At 41.9% G+C, this 20,058-nt stretch overlaps 1 protein-coding gene across 1 annotated transcript in view; it reads right to left on the reverse strand.

Annotated features, from left to right (window-relative positions):
* TDRD9 (tudor domain containing 9) overlaps positions 1-20,058 on the reverse strand; it is a 119,705-nt gene that overhangs the window by 56,495 nt on the left and 43,152 nt on the right. The window contains exons 9-14 of the mRNA XM_037831705.1: positions 15,994-16,058; positions 13,757-13,811; positions 13,516-13,600; positions 12,081-12,138; positions 10,084-10,188; positions 7,851-7,948 (exon numbers count right to left, since the gene is read on the reverse strand). Coding sequence (XP_037687633.1) covers positions 7,851-7,948; positions 10,084-10,188; positions 12,081-12,138; positions 13,516-13,600; positions 13,757-13,811; positions 15,994-16,058 — 466 coding nt within the window. The remainder of the gene's footprint in view (positions 1-7,850; positions 7,949-10,083; positions 10,189-12,080; positions 12,139-13,515; positions 13,601-13,756; positions 13,812-15,993; positions 16,059-20,058) is intronic.

Consider the following 20,058-nt stretch of genomic DNA (forward strand, 5'->3'; position numbering starts at 1 on the left):
TAGCTGGGAAGGCAAGTGGCTGGTGTCCGCTGATACCATGTAATGTTCCAGCTTTTCTCTCAACTCCTGTGTGTTCTTCAAAACGTTGCTCTTGTGGCATTTTGTCTACTATTAGCTTCTCCGGAGCAGAGACTGGGCCAGCATAAGTCTGCTTTCAATGGCCGTCTCCAGAACGTCTCTCTCAGTTGCTCTCCAAAATGCCACTCACAGATGCTCTGAGTTCCTTCTGTTTTTCAGCTCTTTTATATGGCTCCAGTGATTTAATTAAGACCCACCCTGAATGGGTAGGGTAACACCTCCATGAAAATGATCCAATCCTAGGTCTTGCCCACAGTTGATTGAGTCACATCTCCATGGAAACAATCAATAAGTTCCAACCTAATCAACACAAATATGTCTGCCCCCACAAGACTGCATTAAAGAACATGGCATTTTGGGGGACATAATACATCCAAACTGGCACACCTTCTAAATGACAGAAATACACAAATCAAAGATGCCCAATGAACTCCAAATAGAATAAACCCAAATAAACCCACTCTGAGACATACATTGATAAGATTGTCAAATGATGAAGGGAAGAAAAAAGTTCTGAAAGCAGCAAGAGAGAAGCAATTACCACATACAAAGGAAACCATGTAAGAAGACTAAGTAAGTAGTGATTACTCAGCGGTCATTATGTAGGCAAGAAGGCAGTGGTATGACATATTTAAAATTCTGAAGGAGAAAAATTGCCATCCAAGAATTCTTAATTCAGCAAAGCGCTCCTTCAAAATTGAGGGAGAGCTTAAAATTTTCACAAACAAATGCTGAGAGAATTAGAAAACAAGAGACCTGCCCTGCAAGAAATAGTAAAGGGAGCTCTACTGGCTGAAAAAAAAAAAAGGAGAGAGAAATATGGAGAAGGGTTCAGAACTAAAGAGATTTAGTAAGAGTACATTAAAGGAAATAAAGAGAGTATGGGAAAAAATATATGTGACAAATAAAAACCAAATGATACGATGGCTGATTCAAGAAATGCCTTCACAGTAATAGCACTGAATGTGAATGGATTAAACACTCCAATTCAAAGATATAGATTGGCATAATGGATTTAAAAACATGAACTATCAATATGTTGCTTACAAGAGACTCATCTTAGACCCAGAGACAAGAAGAAACTGAAAGTGAAAGGATGGAAAAAATATTCCATGTAAGCTACAGCCAAAAGAAAGCAGGAGTAGCAATATTAATCTCAGATAAAATAGACTTTAAATGCAAGGATGTTACAAGAGACAAAGAAGGCCACTATATACCAATAAAAGGGACAATTCAACAAGAAGAAATAACAATCATAAATATCTACACACCCAATCAAGGTACACCAAAGTACATGAGACAAACATTGGCAAAACTGAAGGAAGCAATAGATGTTTCCACAATAATCATGGGAGACTTCAATACATGACTCTCTCCTATAGACAGATCAACCAGGCAGAGGACCAATAAGGAAACTGAAAACTTAAACAACATGATAAATGAATTAGACTTAACAGACATATATTCATCATTACATCCCAAAGTACCAGGACACACATTCTTCTCTAGTGCGCATGGAACATTCTCCAGGAACAGACCATATGCTGGGGGCATAAAACAAGTCTTAAGAAATTTAAAAAGACTGAAATTATTCAAAGCACACTCTCTGACCATAACGGAATGCAACCAGAAATCAATAACCCCCAAAGAATCACACCCTTCACGAATATATGGAGGTTAAACAGCACAGTCCTAAACAACCAGTGGGTTAAAGAAGAAACTGCAAGAGAAACGAGTAAATATCTAGAGTCAAATGAAAATGACATCACAACATAACAAAATCCGTGGGATTTAGAAAAGGCAATGTTGTGAGGGAAATTTATAGCTCTAAACTCATATATCAAAAAGCAAGAAAGAGCTAAAATCAAAGACCTAACTGAACAACTGAAGAGGCTAGAGAATGATCAGCAAAGTAACCCTAAAGCAAGTAGAAGAAAAGAAATAACAAAGATTAAAGCAGAAATAAGCTGGAGAACAACAACAAAAATAGAATAAATAAAATCAAAACTTGGTTCTTTGTGATCAACAAGAGTGACAGACCCTTAGCTAGACTAACAAAGTGAAAAAGAGAGAAGACCCAAACAAACAGAATCAGAAATGAGAAGGACATAATTACTATGGATCCCGAAGAAACAAACAAAAACTCCTAAGAGGATACTATGAACAACTCTATGCCAACAAGCTGGACAATTTAGAGGAAATGGATAAATTTCCTGGAAACACATACACAACCTAGGCTGACCCAAGAAGAAATAGAGGACCTCAACAAACCCATCACAAGCAAAGATATCCAACGAGTCATCAAAAATCTACCTACCAATAAAAGCCCAGGGCCAGATGGCTTCTGTTCTAGTTTGCTAATGCTGCTGGAATGCAAAATACCAGAAATGGATTGACTTTTATAAAAGGGGGTTTATTTGGTTACACAGTTACAGTCTTAAGGCCATGAAGTGTCCAAGGTGACACATCAGCAATTGGGTACCTTCACTGGAGGATGGCCAATGGCGTCCGGAAAACCTCTGTTAGCCGGGAAGGCACGTGGCCGGCGTCTGCTCCAAGTTCTGGTTTCAAAATGGCTTTCTCGCAGGATGTTCCTCTCCAGGCTTCAGCTCCTCAAAAAAATGTCACTCTTAGTTGCTCTTGGGGCAATTGTTCTCTCTTAGGTTCTCCAGAGCAAAAGTCTGCTTTCAAAGGCCATCTCCAAAATGTCTCTGTAAGCTGACGCTCCTCTCTCAGTTCCAGTGCGTTCTTCCAAGTGTCCCTCTTGGCTGTAGCAGTTTGCTCCTCTTCAAAATGTCACTCTCAGTTGCTCTTCAAAATGTCACTCATAGCTGCACTGAGTTCCTTCTGTTTGTCAGCTCATTTATATGGCTCCAGTGATTTAATTTAGACCCACCCTGAATGGGTGCAGTAACACCTCCATGGAAATAATCCAATCAGAGTCATCACCCACAGTTGGGTGGGGCGCATTTCCATGCAAACAACCTAATCCAAAGTTCCAACATAATCCCCACTAATATGTCTGCCCCCACAAGATTGCATCAAAGAACACGGCTTTTTCTGGGGGACATAACATATACAAACTGGTACAGCTTCACAGGGGAATTTTACCAAAGTTTTGAAAAAGAATTGACACCATTCCTGCTCCAACCCTTTCAAAAACTTGAAGAAAAAGGAGGACTACCTAATTCATTTTACAAAGCTAATATCACTCTGATACCAAAACCAGATAAAGATACTACATACAAGGAAAACTACAGGCCAATCTCCCTAATGAATATAGATGCAAAAGTCCTAAACAAAATACTTGCAAAACGAATCCAAAGGCATATTAAAAGAATGATACACACAACCAAGTGGGGTTCATTCCTGGCATGCATGGGTGGTTCAACATAAGAAAATCAATCCCTTTTTGATAAAAACACATCAAAAGCAGGAATTAAGGGAACCTTTCTCAACATGATAAAGAGCATATGTGATGGTTAGGTTCATGTGTCAACTCGGCCAGGTGATGGTACCCAGGCATCTGGCAAGGAAGCACTGGCCTATCTGTTACTGCAAGGACATTTGTGGCTGCTTGATAAACCAGAGGCTGGTTTGTTAAATCATCAGTCAGTTGGCTGCAGCTGTGACTGATTACATCAATGAAGGATGTGTCTTCCACAATGAGAGAATGCAGTCAGCCGGATTTAATCCGATCAGTTGAAGACTTTTAAGAGAGACAGATAGAGGACCTTCACTTCTTCTTTCGCTGACCAGAGAAGCGTTTCCTGAGGAGTTCATCGAAATTGTCAGTTCATTTCCTGAGGAGTCCATCAAACATCTTCATTGTAGTTGTACAACTTTATCCAAAGTATCCAAAAGCAGCCAGCCAACATCATTATACCTCTTAATACTGCAAAACTCTGTGAAGGTGTTGAAAACACTGTCACCCAGAGCCTTGCTTCGTACTAGAGTATGATTAGGAGAATCAAACTGTGCTATTTTTCATATTTCCTTTGCCAGCTCATGCCATGGACTGTCAGTGCCTTCTTGATTATTGGAAATAGAGTCATTAGTGCCTCTGAATCTAATCAGAGTAGAAAACAAATTGTAAAAGCCCATTTTAAGATTCTATTTCTCAAGAACCACTCCCGGTACCAAGTTGTATTAGTTAGGGTTCTCTAGGGAAACAGAATCAATGAGAGGTGTCTCTGATTATCAAATTGTAAAGGTGACTCACGCAACTGTGGGTATGCCCGAGTCCAAATTCTGTAGAGCAGTCAGCAAACTGTCAACTCCAAGGAAGATGTCTAATGGACTCCTCAGGAAATAAACCGGCAACTTCGACGAACTCCTCAGGAAATGAACTGGGATCTTCAACGAACGTGTTCGATGAACTCAGGAAACGAACCGCCAACTTCGACGAACTCCTCAGGAAATGCTTAACTGGGCAGCCGAAGAAGAAGTGAAGGTCCTCTATCTGTCTTGCTTATAAGTCTTCTACTGATTAACCGGATTAAATCCAGCCAACTGCATTCTCTTATTGTGGAAGGCACGCCCTTTGCTGAGTCATCAGTGACAGCTGCAGTCAATTGACTGATGATTTAATAAACCAGCTTGTTGGTTTATTAACCAGCCTCAAACATCCTCACAGCAATTGTTAGGCCAGTGTTTGCTCAACCAGACAGCTGGGTACTATCACCTGGCCAAGTCGACACATGAACCTAACCATCACAAAAGGTATGGTAATGGATAGGGGTGACAATTGTTTGTTAATGGGATTATAAGTATCAGCGCTGTATTGGAGGTGAATAGGATTGAAAGGGGTTGTTTAAAGGCATGTTTCCCACAGATCAGCACCACAAATACAGATAGGTGCTTGCATGATATACTTCTAAGGTATGACACTAACCCACAGACTTGAAAACAGAAGGGTATGTGGGAAAAATCTACCTAATGCATACTAGGGACTATAAATAATAGAAATATCATACTAGTACTACACAAATACTAGGGACAAATAATTAAGGGCTGACAAGATCTATGAGGTGTTTCGGGACATGAGAATTGTTTAAGATGAAGAGTGATGAGGATTGTACAGCTAAATAACAATAATGTGAGATATGGATAGATTATTGTGAACATAACACATGCTACATGAACTTAAGAACCCCCTACTTTATAAGTCAAGCCCTCGATCTTGAGGCTTGCTCGGGTGAAACTTATGGTTGTAAAGGGGAGGCTGAGCCCACCTGTAATTATGCCTAGGAGTCACCTCCAGAGAACCTCTTCTGTTGCTCAACTGTGGACTTCCTCTCTCTAAGCCCAACCTGCAAAGAAGTTCATCACCCTCCCCCTGACGTGGGACAGGAGCCTCTGAGATGAATGAGCCTTTCTGGCAATGTGACCCTCGGATTCCAGGAATGAGCCTGACCCTGGCATCGAGGGGTTAAGAATGCCTTTTTGACCAAAAGGGGAGAAAGAAAGGCTACCAATAAGGTTTTAGTGGCTAAGGGAATTCTAATACAACCAAGAGGCTGTCCTGGAGGTTACCCCTATGCAAGCTTCACCTAGATATGCCAAATGACCGCAGTATGATAAGCCCAGGTCAACAGTAGTCCCAAAACCTTAAAGAATACCCAGGTCCCTATTTGAGACTCTCTAAAAGTTTCACTCACTAATTTTATTCTCCATAAACTTAAATCCTTCAGAGAACTCCTATGCCAGCTAAGTCCCCAAACCCACTGGGAATAGCCTCTTCAAGAACATCAACCAGATGGGTCCCCTTTTCTCATAATGTTGACACCTCTTTTCAACATGAACAGGTTAGAGTGGTCACTGCCTAGACATCCCTGAAGACTGGGAAAGTGACTAAACAAAGGATTATGAAAACGGAATCTCTATATAATTTTCTCTTTCTTGGTTGCTAGGGCATTAGAATAGCTAGAAGGAAAAAACTGAAATGGTGGAACTGTAATACATAGCATCCTTTGAAATTTGTTCTATAGCTACTTGTTAAATTGTAATTTGAAAGCTATTACCTTTTGTATATATGTTATATTTCACAATAAGGAAATAACTGAACTATGGTACTGTAACTCATAACAACTTTGGGAATTTCCTATATATCTACTTGTTAAATCATGTTTTGAACAATATTACCTTTTTGTAAATATGTTATATTTCATAACAAGGAAATAACTGAAACTGTGGACTATAACCTATAATATTCTTTGAAATTTGCTAATTACTTGTTAAATTGCACTTGGAAATTTACCACTTCTATGTATATATGTTATATTCTACAATAAAAAATATGATTAAAAATAGGTAGAAGGGACTATAACCCATAGCATCCTTTGAAATTTATTCTATAGCTACTGGTTAAATTGTAATTTGCAAACTATCACCTTTTTGTATATATACTATATTTCACAATAAGAAAATAAACTGTGGAACTGTAACCCATAATATTCTTTGAAATTTGCTAATTACCTGTTAAATTGCACTTGGAAGGTTATCACTTCTATATATATATTCTACAATCAAAAAAATGAGTAAAAAAAGGACTAGAAAGAAAAAAAATGAGGGAGGAATTAAAACATTTTCAGATTAATATTCTAAATCTATAACCGCTTTGTTTGCTTTGATACCAGCTTAACTTCAATAACATCCACAAACAACATCCTACACCCTTCTGCACCCCCATCGTTATGTAGTACTTGTCACAAATTATGTATTTATACATTATGAATCCAAGACCACTGATTTATCACATTTTATGCATTTGCCTTTTAGATCTTGTGGGAAGTAAAAAGAGGAGTTACAAATCAAAGCTACACTAGTACTCATATTTGTATTTACCCATTATCATTATCTTCATCACCACTAGACCGGCCTTACAAGAAATGCTAACGGGAGCTCTGCAGATTGAAGGGAAAGGACACTAGACAACTGACTGATGCCATGTGAAGAAATAAAGATTTAGAGTACTAAAATTAAGACCCATGGCAACCACAAAGAAAATGCCCAAGAATGTCATGGAGACAGAAAGGAGAGGACAGCTTACCAGGGGTGGGCGGCAGAATCAACGGGGGAGTTACTGCAAAACGAGTACAGGGTTTTTGTTTGGGGTGCAGGAAAAGTTCTAGTAATGGACGGTGGTAAGGGTACTGCAACAGTGTGAATGGGATTAATCCCATTGAATGGTGTGCTTGGGACTAGTTGGGATGGGACAATTTAGGTTGTATATATGTTTCTACAGTTTAAAAAAAGGGAGCAACTAAAGAAACAATGAAGATTACATGCAATACATGATATTAGATTGGATCTAAGAATGAAGGCGAACAGGCTCAAAGGGACATTACCGGGACATAAGAAAAATTGGAATATAGACTGTAAGCTTTATATCAATGTTAAATCTTTTGAACTTGGTAACTGCCGTTAAGGTGATTACATAAGTGACTATCTTTGTTCATAGGAAATGTACACGGACATATTATGTGTTCAAGAAATATGATGTGTACAACCTGCTCTCAAGTGTTCAGGAAATATAAGGAAAGAAAGAAATACAGCAAAGGTGGCAAAATGTTAAAATTGGTGGATCTGGGTATCTGGCGGGGCGGTGGGGGGTGTTGGATTTCTGTGTATGGGTTGTGAATTATTTTTGTAACTGTCCTGTAAATTTGAAATTATTTCAAAATAAAAGTTTTTAAAAATTATATTACTCAGACTGTCCAGTAAAATTCTATCATTAGAAATTAACTTTGAAAATGAGAAAAGCAGATTACCAACATCTCGGGAACGACACAGTCTGGGATGGAGCTGTTCCAGAAATCCTTGTGAACTAGTCTGTAACAGTAGCCTTTTGACACTCGTCCAGCACGGCCTTCACATGTGAAAAGGGAAAATACCATTTGTCGCTAATTACTCCATTGTTAACATAACAATATACTTATTTAAGAATAACACATTAAATAGTAATTATGAAAAACCTTTGTTATCTTCTACCAGACCAAGTTAGTACAAAAATTTCTTTAGAATAAGTAAATGTTAGAGGTCATCTAACATACCGAGATGAAGGACTGACTTTCACTCTGATTTACATTATAAAATTCAACGTATATTTCTAAAGAAAACAACTTTGGCCCCAATATGCAATGGAAACCAAAACATTTTAAATACCACATATTAACTGCAAATGCATAGTTCTTATCAGTAAAAAGGCAGAGGTTACCAAAGACGACTAGTGAACTCAGCACCGCGGAGCTGCAGTTCGCCCAGTGACGGGCTGTGCAGCGAGGCACGGGTGGCGGGAGAGGTGCAGAGGTGCCAGGCCCGCCCTGGCCCTGCCAGGCTTCCACCCGTCCTAAACCCTCGGGAGCTCGGTGTGAAGCGGGTCAGGACCTACGGAGAGTTCAGAACTGAGCCTAGCACACACAGGCCATTACACAAGCTGCCATTCTCAGATGACAGGTCACTTGTAGGGACTCTTTATCCCAAAACATAATAAAACCTCCTCAAGAGAGAAAGTTGAGGGGGGGGTGCACCTTAATAGACACCCAACTTTAAAAACAGGAAGGTTGGTTCAGATGGGAGCAGGCAGTCCAGGGGGCACTTTTCTCGCCCTCTGTGGCTCCAGGGGGGTGGGAGGAAGTCTGGACCCCACGGGGTCACCCTGTGCCTTCCCAGCCCCTCGGCACCCCCACAGGGGCTCCCTCGGCACCATTCCTGACTAGCAGGCCTGTGACACGCTGCACCATGGTTACGTCAGATGTCACCATCGGAGGGGGGCTCAATAGACTCTATGGCCTACTCCTGCAACTTCCTGCAGGGGAACAGTTAGTAAACACTTTCCTATTCACAGAAATTCTGACCAAAAAATTTGAAAAATTTTGAAAAGATATACAAAGAACAAGACTCCTTTAATCCTAAGACTGACCCAAAGATAATCACTGTCAACATGTTCATGTATTTCTTTCCAATCATTTACTCTAAGCATAGTTCAGGGGAGTTTTGTTGTTGGGGTGGGAGGAGGTGGCAAAGCATGAGATGACTCGTATCCTTTTTTCACTTAACTTCCTAACAACACATAACTCAACATAAGCTTTTCTAAAACTGATGAGAAACTCCTGGTGACACTATCTGAATGGTGGATCATCTTCTCTCAATCCTTCTCTAGACTGATCATTTCAAGTGAAGACAAGTGGCAAAGTGGTCAGGACGAGGGTGAGGGCCCAGGCCTCCCCGCCATGTTGCTGGTGCATGGGGATGTCAGCAGGGCGCCCACCTCATAGGGCGGCACGAGGGCCAGGAGCAGCTGCATGTACAGGACCTAGAATAACGCCTAACAAATGGTTGACATTCACCGCGTGCTGCCTTTGTTACTCTTTACTGGGGCAGATCTAGCACCCACCATTCAAGAGGAAATTCGGGTGTTTGGGATGGGCCTTCACCCACCCACACCGACAAGGTTCGCCAGTAAAACACAAGCCATTTCCCTGCCTACATCGAGACCCCCATCCCCAGGTGTCTCTTCCATTCACCTCCACTGTGGCCACAGCATCCCCCGCTGAGATGAGAAGGACCCCAACCTCCGTCCCTCCCCAGAAGACAATGTGTGGGGCTGGCAGCAGACACTGAACCCTCTGTGGAGCCAGTTTAGGAAAAATAACCCTGGAGAGGTCAAGGCTGGATAAACCATCAATTAGGAAGGATTATCAAAAATTAACAAAGGGATCCACTTGGTTGCCACAACTATTCACCAAAAGTAAGAAAAACTCACTGTGAAAATGATACCACCTCATACAGCAGGAGGGGGCACAAGGACTCAAAAGGAGAGTTGACAATATATGAGGTGATGACACTTAAAAATTAAAACTGTTTCCAATAAGGAAAGCGTCTGACTAAGAACTAAAATACACATATGAAATAAATAAGTAAATGAGGGAGAGCCAGCTGGCTGTGCCACCAGCTGCCTGTATCACCCTGATTCATTATTGAGCTTGAACACAAACATCTTACCTTTTCTCTGGTTACAACTGGTTTTAGAGGCCCAACTCAACCGCAGACTCTGATAATTAGTATCTTCGTCACAAATCAGAATTCTAGTCAAGCAAAAATCTATAACTGTCATTTAAAAAAAGGAATGTAAACACCATGCTTACAAGAGGTGACCATATAATAAATCACAATGCCCAGCGATAAACATGAAACCCACAGCCTGTACAATCAGTGCACACACAGGGACCTTTGGAAACCCTCTGACCGTTCCATGGCATCAGGCCAGGGAGTTCTGAGGCGTGCAGGGAGCCCCCGAGAGGCCCCGTGGGCCACGCCCAGCATGTCCCCAGGAGCACCCATCTGGGCTGGCCCCGAGGGTCCTATCAACAAGCTGCCAATCTCCAGGCTCACACAGCCAGCGGCTTCCTCAGCCCTCCAAGGGAACATCTAGTAGCAACCTCAGACCAAACATGCCTGCTCCTCCCACCGTCTCTGTGACTCACGGGGAACTCCATTTTCCCGGCTTCTCAGACCACAGGTTTCGAGCATCAGCCGTAGTAAGGCTCCCACCGTCCCCACAGGAGATCTGGCAGCACATCCTGGGAACCTCTCCAGAATCTGGCCGCACCTCACGTCCCCTACTGTGACTGTCCCTCAGGGAACCACCATGGATCCTCCCTGCTGAGTGGCCTCTCTCTCCAGGGCCTCCCTTCAGTCCAGTCCCAGCAGAACCTGGTACTTGTGGTTGGGTCGCATCGTTCCTTGTCCCACGGCCTTTGCGAGGGCCCTGGCCCTCCGTGGAGGGCGCGTCATTGTCCCCTGACCGCTTTCCTGCTCCTGGCTGCTTCCTGACCCTCCATGCTCATGCTTGTGGGCTCAGTACCTTCTCCTCTTTCTACCCAAGTCGCTCTTCCCTGGAGACCCCCACGACTCCTCCCCACACCTCCAGGGGGGAGCCTTCCCTGGCCCTCCACCCACCTTTCCAATCGCCCTTCCCTAAGCTCCCTACCACACACTCCCCTACATTATTTTCCTTTCTATACTTATCACCATTTAACTCCCCACCCTTATTAACTTATTCCTCGTCTGTCTTTCCAACACCCACCCCTGAATGTAAATGAATGAGAACAAAGACTCCTGTTTACTCTGTTACTGCTACATCCCAGCACCTACAACCTGGCACACGAGACGGAAGCTAAAAAAAACCCTTGTTGACCATGACCCCCCCCACCCTGAGTTCACTCCGTCCCTGCCCCCCTGGCCTGCCTGCTGCTCCTCAAGCCCTCCCCATGCCTGGAAAGCATCACTGCATGGCTCACTCCTCACGCTGCTGGGCTCTGTTCGAGCATCGCCTCCTCAAAGAGGTGCTACCACACCATCCTAATGGACCGTTTTTCCAAACGACTGTAACCCCTTTCCCTGCTTTATTTTCTTGCATCACATTATCCCCACTTGAGATCATATACTGATTTACTCATCCCTTGTCCTTCTCTCCCACTGCAGTGTGGCCACCCTGAGGCCAGGGACTTTATTTTACTCACCCCTGTACTCCTAGCAACCAGCATGCACAGGCCAGGCTTTCAAATATAAAACGATGCATTTACGAAAGTCATAATAAAGCAATCTCACAAAATAACCCAGAGCACACCCGCAGGAGACCAGATCACTGCATGGTTTCCTTCGAAGCTGCCCGCAGGATCAGAGCTCACCGACCTGCCTGCCCTCCAGTCACAGGACTCCACTTGGGGCAGCCCCAAACCTTCTTTTCCAGAAGGCCCCCTGAGCATGTCCTGAGGGCCACCCTGCCCCACAGGCTGCCTGTGTGAAGCAGCAGCTAGGAGGAAAAGGGCGTGCAGAGCAGACGAAGAGCCGGGGAAACCCATGGACCTGTTTTCCTAAATTCTTCCTTCCAAAATACGGGAAGAGAAGGGGAGGAGGAAGAGGCGCAAGTCCTGAGGGGGCAAATAGGTCTGCAAAGATAACAGCTTATGTCGTGAAGAAAGAGAGATGCATCTTACCATATTTGACATCTGGAACAGTGACAGAACTCTCTGCAATGTTGGTGGACAGAATAATCTAAAAAAAAAATTAAAGAAAAGTATCTGGTATTCTTACTATATTCAGGATATCATCAGCCAAAATTAACAAAACTTTTGAACTTGAAAATTATTTAAAAGCTTCCTGATGTGAACACTGACCAATGGTCCTGGAGAGTGGGGGTGGCAAGGAGAGTAAGTTCAAGAGCAAAACTTGCTGTTAATGCCGGCTCTGATCTACTAGCTGTGGGACCCTGGGCAAGGTACTTACACTCTGAACCTCGTTTTTCTCACATACGTAACAGAGACAGCACCAGTACCTACCACCCACATGGGGCCGTTATGAAGAGCACACGAGTCAGCAAACAAGGGCTCCCAGCACAAACCAAGGGCTCTGGGCCTGTTCGCTAACACTTGCAGAGCTCCGCCACACCACCTGCTGGTCAGGTACTGCAGCCCAACAATGACTCAGATATCGACATGCACTATTATAATTACGCTTCCTAGCAACTGTTCAAGGTAAATACTGGCCCTAATTTCAAGAGATAAAGTCTAAGAGAAGCGATGTGTCCAAAGCCACACAACTGCAGGTGACAGAGACAAACACCAGGTCTGTCTGTTCAATTGCCAAGTGCGTGCTGTTTACACCTCAATGTAAAAGTCACAGCCCTTCCCAGACAAAACTAGAGTAACTCTCAGGAGCCCACCAAACGTACCTGAGATACAGAAAACCAGCCATGGACAACACAGCAGGTGCTTAAAGGCAGAAGGCAAGAAGCAGGGCAAAGATCTGTTCCTATATGACCTCTGACACCGAGTGCTCCAAGGGGTTCCTGGAACCATCCAAGGGGCAGAAAGCCCAACAAGATCAAAACCCTGAGGAAGGGCTGCAACCTGTAATTGCCCTGGGATCCCACACAAGGCCTAGGCTGTCCCAAGATTCGGGGACCCCATGAAATAAGCCCCTGATTGCAGGTCCAGAGCTTCTGATCATCTGGAGCATCTCTGGAAGGGCTGTGATGAGGGATCCCCATCACTCATGCACAACTTGAGGTGAAAGGAAACCTCCCAAATCAGGACCGAGAGGGCAGGTTCTAACCAAGTCCAGACTAGTCCCAGTGACACCAGAACAGTCCCCAAGTCTGACCCATGCCAAAGACCACAAGACATGGAAATTCACTAGCAACAACACCCTGAAGATGAGCAAATAAAAACCCTGGACTGGTGAGCAAAGTGATTTACAAAACAAAAGACAAAATTAAATAACAACCAGTTCATCATGCAAGCATGTGATAAGGAGAGTAATCCACTAACTACAGAATATATTGTAGACATAAGCTGAAATATTAGCATTTTTCATTAGTAGTCTCTAAGGAAAACTTAAAGTGCTTAGAACTTGTCTTTCTACTTTTCCTACCTTTCTGTACCCAGGAACTGGACTTAAAAATACATTATTCTGTTCTTCCAAAGTCACACTTGAATGGAGGGGATAGACCTGTAACCTAAGAAACAAAGTACTAAAATAAAATATGTATAAAGGATAGATATACATGAGATACTTAGAAAAATTAATAATTATTCATTGAGATGCAATTAAAAATATTTAAGGCAGAAACAATTCAATGATTTACAATATAGCTGTATCATTTTAAACACACCTTTTGTGAACCATGTTTGTGAGAAGCTCATGCATATAGTTTATCTCACCCAGACCTAGAGAGGGGAAAAAAGTGGAAGGAAAAAAAACAGATTTGTATTTACCAACCTTTAAATTAAGATGACTTATTTTTCAAAGAAAGTCCTACCAATTCATTTCACCTGACTTTTTTTATCCTCATCACCTAACCATCAGAATTACAAGTAGAAAACGCACCCTGACAGTGACTATTGGATAATTCGAAAATTTGGAAGGAAAGAGCATGTGCTTCCAGTGTTTTCCTTCCCACAAGAGCCATGGCCTGTGGGTGTGGGCAGATGAGCAACTCTACAGTTCTTTATTCTTCTCCAGATTTTCCAAATTTCCTACAATAAGCACACAAAATCTTTACAGTGAGAATAATATTTTTGAAGTCTTGGGTCACAGAGATATGCTAAATTTTTCATTATACTTAAAAATGTCTATTAGTATATAAAGTCTGTGTGTGCTTTTTTCCTCAACCTAAATCAATATCTGAACCCTTCACAAAAGTTAGAATGCTTAAATATGTATCAAACAAATTCATACAAACACATAACATGGAGACAACAAACCTGAACTGTGAAACTTTATCAATATTTTATTCAGGCCATTTTTAGCAAAGTATTTCTCTTATTTTAGGTATTCTTAAACTAGTATTGGCATGACTCTGCACTGGTGATTTTTCCTTGATTCAATATTATACACACAGATTTTTGATCAATATTCACTGGGGCAAATGTAAGTCCACCCCACTGTCAACCAACAGTTGTTTCCCAAATACAAAACTAATCCATATCGATTTAAGCAAAATGTGACTAATTTTTAAACCCGTATGTTGCATTCCAAAGTTAAGTTACTTTCATTGCATATTTTTTGTTCTCCATCACTACTAGCACAAATACCCACGTGCTGTACCATATTACCTTCCAACCATGAAAACTGTTTCAACTGTTGTCCTAATGTTTCATCAAGCTATATCACTTGATTAAGAAAATCAACATGAAGATCATTTTGAAAAAGTACACATAACATCAATCAATATTTTCAGGCATTTTAAGAGCCAATTTTTCCGACACTGTGAAAGGAACTCAAAGACGACCCTGATGGTTCTCCTGACATGACAATAACCATGTGGCTCACTATTAAACAAGTAGACGGGTGGCAATTACCTCCCACATTTAAAACCATCTACAGAGGAGGCAAGAAAAGGAGCAAATACACTTAAAAGAAAGCTGTTTTACATTTTCAAGGGAGGGGTACTGGTGATGTCCAACATCCCATAATAACCACTTTGAAGGGCTTCTAAAAGAAACACCTGAAATTGTCTCCTCCCGTCCAGCTTTTTCAAGTGCAATCTTAATTAACATGTAATGTTTTCATCCAGGACTAGAGCCAAACATCCTTACTTATCCAGAGTCTTCTATTTTCTTCCAGTCAGTGTATATATATTCCAAAGTAACATTACATTATGAAAAACTCTGGGAAGGGAGTACAGACTTCTGGAGTACAGTTTATGCAACATTTGTAGAGAGACCACCAGTGCCCATCCCCCAGACCCAAAACAAATGCCTCACTGGTGCCCCATTTTTTTCCACCACCAGCTCCTGTCTTCTCCCTTCCCCAGAGGTAACCACAATCCTGGATTTTATAGAAATCATTGTCTTGCTTTTGTTTATAGATGTACTGTTTATGTAAACCTAACAACACCAATTGATTTTCTTTATATATGAATGGATCATATTGTGTACATTTTTTAGGAGTTGTTTTTCTTATTTGTCATTATTTACACAGTTCCTCCATGTTAAAAGTATCATGGGTTTATTCCTTTTCTTTTCTATGTAATCAGTCATTGCCTGCCTATACCGTAATTTATGCACTCTATTGTTGATTAGTGCATATTTGCCTTGCACTTTTTTGTATATGTGCCCCGATGGTATGAATTTATATAAATATTATAGAGTAGATAAACATATCCCAGATCAAAAAACAAAACAAAACAAAACCATTTACATGAAACAGCACATTTAACAGCCAAATATTTTACTGAAAATTTTCAAGATGGCACAACTGCCTTCAAAAAGTTAAACTCCTCATTATCAGTGAGAAATCTTTTTCAAATACCCAGAGTGCGTTTGTGTTCTCAGTGTCTGAAAAGCCCCCAGGCCCGCGGAGGATGCGCGAAGCATGAGGACCCCAGGCCCAGAGACTGCCGCTCACCTGGCAGGAAAACCAAGACGCTGCTCCGCTCGGACACAAAGGGGGTGCCCAACGAGGACTCGTTCCTGCAAAAGTGAGTGCACAGCTATGAGTCCAGGCTCAGAGCCATTGTCTCTCCAGAATTCTAACACACAGCCTGTGGGCCGTGAAAGGCCCCAGGAGATGACCATGCCCATGGCCCACAGCTTTTGGGGGAGCACGAGCACAGAGATCCCACACCTCAGAACTCCTGTGGTTTTATATGAACGCACCATCTATAAAAAGCCTTCCTTGAAATTTGGTTGTTTTAATCCAGAACCTCAACATACAAAACACTTAAAGTAACTATAGGCAAAATTTAAAAATTAAAGAGTCCAAACTATTCAGAGAAAGCATTTTTACAGACAAAGATCTCAGTTTGTGCACTTGCCTCCCATCACTGATAACTTGTTTATCTTTTTGTGAAATTACTACTTTCATCTTCTGCAAACGTGAGTGCTTCCCATGTGCCGGGCCGTCTTCCGTGCAGGATGGCCACAGCAGTGACAAGACAGACCAGGTCCCTGCTCTTTGGAGCCCATATTCCAGGTGGAGAGACAGACAAGGAACAAGCAAACAAACACAGCACCTTCAGTTCAGCAGCAAGACCACGGGGTGGCAGAAGGAAAAGGTCAGGGAACAACACTCCAGGCTTTGCTGGGCACAGGAATCACAAAGGGGAAGGGTGTGAGGGACAAATGAGGAACTGCAACAACAGGTGGCCCAGAGTTCCTTGGTGCCCATCTCTGCTGCTTAGTTGCCTACCTCGACCACACCTGTGGCCTCACAGGGCAGCTGCTATGACAAACGCACAGGCACAGCTTATGGGTGGGCCAGCATGGATCACGGGCAAGAGCCAAGCGTGAACATCTGCTGCACCACAGCCCCATTCTAATGGGAATCTTAACTGCAGGGGAGAAGAGAAACCCTCTCAGAGAGCAGGAGGCCAGGCAGCAGAAGCGGTCCACTGTGCATGGAAGGAGCCATGGCCCCAAGGGTTGGTATACTGATCCGCGACTGGCAGAAGACAATGGGTTGGCTAATTGGTCAGGGACTTGGAAATGAGAAGAGTGCAATACTGATGACAAGGAAACACGAGGGAAAGTATCTGAGTGAGCCTCTTGGAGTGGGTGCCACAGAAATGTCCATCAGAAGGCAGCTCCAGTGCAGGCAGCTTCCTGTGCTCGGACGGCAGGAAACCCTGCCTTCTGGGTGTCAGTTGGCTGCCTCCAGTCTCCCAGGAGTTGCTCAATGGCCCACGTGCAAAGCAGCCATGTGAACAGGATGGAGTTTTCACAGGGACTCAACAACAGGGACCCTCCCTAACCAAGGCCAGTATGGCTACCGCCATGGCTGAGTACCAACCTGCTGAAAGTGGGTGCCAACGCGAAATCCCAAATACGGCACTCAACCCAGCCAGCTGACGGCAGATCGCTTACATTGAAACTCTTCTATCAGAGAATGTGCTACGACACAAAGCCACGTCATCGTCTAGGAAAAGCTCTTTATATGGTATGTGAATCTATCTCAATAAAACTGCATTAAAAAAAAATGTTTACCCTGAATCTAATCAAGCCCCACCTACACCTAAATTTTCAGTTTTCAGGACATTCAGGAGAGAGTGGAGAAAGTTAATCAGTACCATAAGGAAGTTGGACAAACCCAAAATGTGGAATATTCTACAAGTCAAGTGGGCTAGATGCTTCAAAAAGTGAGTATCACTTAAAAAAGTGAGGGGGTTAGATTACAGGGGACTAAAAAGACTTAAATAAAATGTAGGAAACATGTTAGGATCCAGTTTCAGGAAAAAACAGCTATAAAGACATTCTGCTAACAATTATGGGAAATATGTGTATCAACACCATATTAGGGAATTATTGTTCATTTTCTTCAATGTGATCATGGTTCTGGGTTACGTAAGAGGATGTCCTTACTCTTAAGCAATAAACGCAGTCACAGTGAATGTCCACAGCCAGAGCCTTGCAGTTCAAAGGCACAACAAATACACACCGAAATAGAGCACTCTGCTTCAATAGCTCAGCACTAAAATATAGGTAGACAGAACAAATACAGCTAAAGGCTAATTGCTGAACCTAGACAGAAGGCAAATAGTTGTTTATTTTTCTTTCAACTTTTCTACATCAAAAATTTTTCACAATAAGAAGTTGAAGGAAATGATCAAACAGCTTTAGAAAAATAACAAAATTTAAAACTTTAAGAAATGAAATACTTTTTGAAATGGACACATTCAGCTATATACTAGATGTATCTGGAGAATCAAGAACAGCGAAGCAAGAAGATGGAAAATACACAAGATGAGAGACCTGGATGACAGAATGAGAAAATCGAACATGTGTCTAATCAGAGTTCCAGAAGGAGAGGGCAGAGAAAGGAGCAGGGGCAATATGTAAAGAGGTAATAGTGAGAATTTTCCAGAATCAATCAAAGACACCAATGTTTAGAGATTCAGTACACCCACTTAATCTTAAGCAAGATAAATGAAAAAAAAAATTCACATCTATTTACAGCGGTGAAACTGCAGAATATCTAAGAGAAAGAATGCAACTAAAAATTGGCCAGAGTAAAAAGACAGATTTACTTACAAGAAATCACAATGAGAACAAAAGCTGATTTTCATAGTAATAGTGGAAGCCAGATGAAGATGAGAAAATGTTAGTATAAAAAAATAATAAAAATGAGTGTATTTTATTCTATGTAAACTATATTTCAATAGTTTATTTAGATTAAAAAAATTAAGTATGAAGAAAAATAAATAGCAACCTGGAACTGTATGCATAACAATGATGGTGGAATAAACACATTTTTTAACTTTTTATTTTGAAATACTTTCAAACTTACAGGACCATTATCAAAACAGTACAAAACCACCCAGAGAACTCCAACATACCCCTGTCCTCCCAGGTACGCAGTTCTATCAATTTTAACATTTTGCCACATTTGCCAAATCGTTCTATCCATCTATTTATCTATTTATCAATTAATTTTCTAAACACTCAAGTGTGGACTGTATACATCATGCTCCTTGAACACTTAACACTGCTGTGTACAAAGACATTCCTTTATGTAACCACCTGAAATGCAGCTGCCAAACTGAAGAAATTTAACACTGACATATATCTTACAGTCTATACTCCAAGTTTTTTTATATTTCCCCAATGACGTCCTTTAAAGCTTTTTCTCCTCACTGGCTAGATCCCGTCCAGGATCATGTACTGCATTTCATGGCCCTTGTTTCTTTAGCTGCTTTTTTTTTTAACTGTGGGAATAAACAACATCAACTTTCCCACCCCGACCACTCCCAAACACACCAGTCAGGGGGTTCCTCATATTTACCATACAGTGCCCTCACCACCACCCACTGCTAAAACAACTTTCCCATCTCCCCAAGCAGAGACCCCACCTCCACCCCATTACGCATCAAATCCCCATTCCCTCTGCCCTGACTGTGCCCCCCCCAAACTGTACTCTAATTTCTGACTCTCTGAGCTTGTATATTCTGATATTTTCTCTGTAGTTACTCTGAGGCTTAGATTTAACATCCTAAATCTTTAACAATCTCAAAAATAAACACACTTTTAGCCAAATAAAAACAGAATTTACCAACAGATGCTTACTAAAGAAACTTTTGAAAGATGTGCTTCAGAAAGAATGAAAATGATTCAAGAAGGAAAGTTTAAGATGTAAGACATAACAATGTATAAATAAAATGATACATATATTTGGGTAAATCTAAACACACTGATGATATTAAAAATGTCAATTCTGTGGGCATTTTAAAAAGAGCTAAAATACTTAGTCCACAACTGCATGTAGGCTGGAAGGAGCAGGACAGGCAGCACCTCCACCCAAGATCCCTGGTTGTTCAGAGGGAAGGGAAAGCCAACTAATTGCAGACCTAAGTGCATGTGTTTAAGTAAGAAACACCCGGCACGTTCACGTGTGAACATGAGACCTGGAAATGAAGAGCTCTCCAAGCCATCTGGCTCCGGTCACCATGAAGAGGTGGGAGCTACATGCTACCATCCG

Source organism: Choloepus didactylus, chromosome 4 (assembly GCF_015220235.1).
Source record: "Choloepus didactylus isolate mChoDid1 chromosome 4, mChoDid1.pri, whole genome shotgun sequence".
Taxonomy (NCBI): Eukaryota; Metazoa; Chordata; class Mammalia; order Pilosa; family Megalonychidae; genus Choloepus; species Choloepus didactylus.